The 5464-nt window shown below is 46.4% G+C and overlaps 1 protein-coding gene across 1 annotated transcript; it reads left to right on the top strand.

The window, feature by feature from the left end:
* The first annotated feature begins 640 nt into the window (after window positions 1-640).
* Window positions 641-2547, top strand: LOC101779470 (CBL-interacting protein kinase 25). The gene has a single exon (XM_004965502.3). It carries the CDS (start codon window positions 830-832, stop codon window positions 2267-2269), a length of 1440 nt encoding a protein of 479 aa, XP_004965559.1. The 5' UTR covers window positions 641-829; the 3' UTR covers window positions 2270-2547.
* Window positions 2548-5464: the final 2917 nt, after the last annotated feature.

Genomic DNA, 5464 nt, shown 5'->3' with positions numbered 1-5464 from the left:
GCTTATTGCATAGCCCATGCTTGTAGTTGCAAAAGCTACACAAATGGGTTCATCTCATAGGAAACCCTTAATGCTTCAATCGTGTCACTAAAAACTTGATCAAATAGCATCAGAGGATAAGCTAATTAGGGAAAAAAACACAATCAGGCATCAGGTACCTATTAATGTAAAATAAGAGAAAATTTTCGTAATTCACCTACTGAACCATATGGTCGAACACCTTGTGTGCGTTTTGGTAGCTCGAGTTCCATCTGCCCCCTGGATCAACAGGAATCATGCTGCAATCAACAGCGGCGACAAGGAAGGTCCATGGCGCAAAAAAAAAACAAAAAAACTGATCAAAATAGCATCAGAAGCAAACCTAATTGTGTTTAGGCATAAAAGCATTGGTGGGTACCTACCATCGCCAGGCTAGTCGGATTAGTTTAGGCATCGGGGTATATCCGTATATACGATGGCCTTCCCGTTTACCAGTTTGTGTTTGATTAACGATTGATTGGGCCACGGATTGTAGATGGAAAGGGGGGCTGTCAGCTGGCTGCAGGACGCGCGCGATGCGGGGAGCTGTAGCCACTAGCCAGGGGTGTGGGCCGTGGAAAGGGCGAACTCTACGCGGGGGGCGCACCTGACCTGACCCGCCGCGACGGCGTACGCCACCGATCGATCCAGATTCCAGAGTCCCGTTCGCCCTAGACACGCCGCCTCCTCTCGTCCACCTATTAAACGCCTTTCCTTTCCCCGATGCCATCTTAGCCTGCCCGTGACCGAAGGAATCGTCCTGATCCACGCAGCCCTCCCCGCCGCCGCCGGCGGCCAGGGAGACGGCGGTATGGGGAGGATCCCAACCCTGCTCATGGGACGCTACGAGCTGGGCAAGCTGCTCGGCAAGGGCAGCTTCGCCAAGGTGTACCGCGCTCGGAACATGGAGACCGGGGAGGAGGCGGCCATCAAGATCATGGACAAGGATCACCTCGCCAAGTCCGGCGCCGTGCAGCGGCAGGTCATGCGCGAGATCGACATCATGCGTCGCGTGCGTCACCCCAACATCGTCCGCATCCAGGAGGTCATGGCCACCAAGCGGAGCATCTTCGTCGTCATGGAGTTCGTCGGCGGCGGCTCCCTCGACGTCTACCTCGCCCACCGCGCCGGCCGTGGCGTCGGCGAGGCCCCTGCGCGGCGCGTGTTCCAGCAGCTCGTTTCCGCGCTCGACTACTGCCACTCCCTCGGGGTGTTCCATCGCGACATCAAGCCGGAGAATATCCTCGTCGACGGCGCCGGCAACATCAAGGTCGCCGACTTCGGGCTCTCGGCGCTCGCCGAGGACGAGCGGCGGGAGGCACTGCTCCACACTGTTTGCGGGACGCCCATGTTCATCGCGCCCGAGGTGTTCCTCCGCTGCGGCTACGACGGCGCCAAGGCTGACGTCTGGGCCTGCGGCGTCGTCCTCTTCGCGCTCGCCGCCGGCCGGTATCCCTTCAACCAGAGAGACACCAGCCTCTACCACATGATTCGCCGCGCCGACTACCACTGTCCGCCATGGTTCAGCACCGGCCTTGCCCGCCTCGTCCGCCGCCTCCTGTGCCCCGACCCGGCGCGCCGAATCGCCATGGCGCAAATCAAGGAGAACGTCTGGTTTAAGAAGGGATTCAAGGAGGTACCACGAAGCCTCAGCGAGCCGGAGGAGCGCGACTCCGACTCCGACGATGATTCGACCGTGTCGCTCGCGTCGTCAGAGGATCCGTCCTCGCCGGTGGTGCGCGCGCAGCACCGTAGCTACAGTAGCGGCATGCACACCTCGGTGTCGGCGCCGTCCCTGACGACGCTCGAGAATACGGGCAGCGCCGCTGAACCCCCGCGCATACGCCGGCTGAAGAGCCTGAACGCGTTCGACATTATCGCGTCCTCGCCGAGCCTCAACCTGACGGGGCTTTTCGAGGAGCCCGGCGAGCAAATGCGGTTCGTGTCCGCGGCGCCCGTGTCCAAGATCATCTCCAAGCTGGAGGAGATCGCCGGGCACGTCAGCTTCACGGCGCGCACCAAGGAGTACCAGGTGAGCATCGGGGGGAACGGGAGCAGGGGCGCGCTGCTCGTCTCCGCCAAGATCTTCGAGCTCACGCCGGAGCTCGTCATGGTCAAGGTGTGCAAGAAGGCCGGCGACACCGCCGAGTACAGGCAGTTCTGCTACAATGAGCTCAAGCCCGGCCTGCGCGGCCTCGTGGACGGGCTGCCGGAGGACGGTGGCGAGCCCATCGCTTCTAACTCTGGATGATCGGTGGACTCCATCATCAGGGCGTGGCTCATGTATCTTCAGTTTATTTCAACAGTTTGATAGTAAGTTTTAGGAGTTTTGATTGACAGTGTTAATGCCTTATTGGTGTGTCAAGGGTGTATCATGGCACTGTTGTTGTTAGGTAGCTAAATTCTAGGTATGTACCTACTCATCTAGGGTGTATACACTTCTCAATCTTTGTGAGTTGCTTTTGGAAAAGATAATCTATTGTTTAGCACACCTGTTCTTTATACAAACAGAAGCATCTTCTTAGTTTACTGCATGATGATTGATGAGCTCCTCACAAAAGATTCGCTGTGTCAATTTCTTGGATAATTGACTATGGACTACAAGCACAGATATCATATCAAGCATAGGAAAATTGTTTGTGAGGCAACACTATGAAATTTTGTGGATCAATAGGACCTAGTGCCCGTTTCATGCAATTTGCGTTAGCTTTATTTCTGTTTACTGAATAATAAATCGACTAGTGGAAAAAAGGATTTGAGCAAAAAGGAGATGTGATGACTGATGGCACTAGCATCTCTAAATTGATCTTATGTGAATTAGAAGTTATGTGCCATTTTCAGCTTTCGAACCCTTTCTCACTGTCGACTTTTCCTTTTTCTGTTTACCATCAAATATATATATTGTGCAATTCCTTCAGTGAATCTTTATTTGATGGCTCTATGGTCCACACGGTGGTGTTTATCTGAGTCAGTAAACTTCAAACAAATCCACACGTTGCTCTCTACTGAAAGTGATTGGTTGTTTAAAGTGGTTGGTTGTTTTCTTTTCCAATATGCTCCCAAAACTGCAGTATAATGCCAAAAGTGCAGTGTGCTATCGTTCCTCACAAAAAAATAAATCTTTTTTCTATTAGCCTTCTTTTCCTATATTTCTGAAATTGGTTGGTTCGTCATTTAAGATGAGTCAAAACAGCAACATGCTCGAAGAAAAAACATAAATTTTTTCACTGCTACCCAGTTCAAAATGTAAGTACATGTACATTGGACATATGTTTGCTGAACTATTCGTTCTCTAGTTACAAATTGGTGACTAATTAGCAGTTTGTAATGACTCGAATGGATATTACTAGAAACGTCAGCACAGCTGCTACATATTATTCAGCAGGTCCACGTCCACCAACCATGGTTCTTCGCTTCAGTGACCAACAAGTCCAAACAACTATTCAAACTATATAGGCATATCCACATCCCATCGAAGCTTAATAAAAAGCAACAAAAGTTACTCATAACATATACTTAATAGTTGATACACATTGGTAAAATTTGCAACAATAATGGTTTTGAGAACCTGATATGTCTCTGCCACAGTAAATAGAAATTCGCATCAAATTTCCTGAAAATATTGTGAATCATGCTTCAGTGAGTTAATACAAATTTTCTTTTGTACCTGACATTGTCAATCATGCTGCATAATTAAATAATCATATGCATTTAATTGAAGGTTCCTAGTTAAGAGGACAAAACTCATTTTCATCACCATTTTTTATTGAGAAGCACATGTTGATACATCAATTCTTTCCCTCTTTTTTTACTTCCTTTTAATTAGTGGGGCACTTACAAAATTTGAGTGATAGAGAGAAAAGAAACCCACGTGATCAACAATGACGGTCACCAAGGGAAAGTATAATCTCTGAAAACTATGTGGTTGACAGGACACATCACTCCCCTTACCATCAGTGAGAGGGATGTTTGGTGAATACAGATAAATTTATCTCTTGTTTCATTCATGTAAAATGTTTGTTTCTTTCTTTATGGCTACGGTTTTCCTAAAATCAAACTAGAAATAGCTTAAGACAATTTAGAGGACTCCATTTGTACAAATGAATCATCGGCAAATAATTCAGGAAAAGAATATGAAAGATACCGCAATCATTTTTTAAACGATTTTTTTAACCAAAAGATACTACAATCCTTGTCCTAACTGGGAAATAGATGGTGCAACTAAGTTTGCAACATAATATCAGAAGGACATATTTAGTTATGTTGAGAAATCAGCACCCAAACCTTGACACTAGCTCCCTAGAACTGGTGTGACACCAACTCTCTAGAAGTAGCACCAAAGTGGTGTGACACCACTTCTTCTGTGGACCTTATACCTACACTACTTTGAGGAGACCTTCACCGACACCAATACGGGAGACCAACTCTCTATAAGGAAACCCAAATCTATACAAAACTCACTCTTACACTCTTTATGTGGCTACCCTGCCATGACACCACTACACTACATGGCAACCTTGTCATCTCTTCAACTATGTCTCACATGCCACTCTATGCCATGGTATGGCTAGGAGGGAGGGGAGCACCTCTATTTATAGGTGCTCATGATCATTGTGGTGTTGCCATATGGCAACTTCCACACTCTTCCATACAAAATATCCTAACTCTAGAATCCTCCTCATCCTTATCTAGTTTCTCATATTTCTACCATACTAAAATATCTAGTTCTAGAGTATTTTACACTTCACTATGAAGCATGGTCACTATGGCTCATGCATTCTCTCCAATCTTTTAGAACCTTCTTACCTTGCCATGATCTTATCATTATACATGGCAAAGTTAGTCTCTTGACATCTCCGCAGTCTTTTAGAATATTCCAAGTATGCATTGTATATTTCAACCAGTTATATCAGAGAATGTTTAGAGAAAAAAAAGAACTCCATGAATCAATTGTCTTTGCAAGCTTCTTCATCCTTCTTGGTTCATAAAATAAAAAACTCCATTCGCAATTTCTCATTCTTAAATCTTTGACCAGTAATTTTAGTATATATATGTATAATTTATCGCGTCCATGCACTGCTCAGATAATACAATGTTGTTCTATCCCTAATGCACCAAACTATGCCTAATAAATAATTGGACATGCAATTGTAAGAGTTCGGTAGATCTGTTTTCTTGACCCTGCATAATTTTATAGTCGAAGAAACGCATGCAGCTGATGACAGTGATGACAGTGCAGATCTGCAACGCTATCTAGTGTCAAATCAACCTGCTAATCATACTAAGACCCTGTTTGAATACAAACTCCTAAAATTTAGTAGTGTACTAAAGTTTAGGACCCTCAAATTGCTAGTCCTAAAAGTTTAGTACATGGCTGTTTGGATGGACTACTAATCTTTAGGACCTTAGAGGGAAAATATCATTTTTACCTCTCAATTACTCCTCT

Source organism: Setaria italica, chromosome IV (assembly GCF_000263155.2).
Source record: "Setaria italica strain Yugu1 chromosome IV, Setaria_italica_v2.0, whole genome shotgun sequence".
Lineage (NCBI taxonomy): Eukaryota > Viridiplantae > Streptophyta > Magnoliopsida > Poales > Poaceae > Setaria > Setaria italica.
Note: the sequence above shows the minus strand (reverse complement) of the source record. Positions and strands in the feature narration are given on the sequence as shown.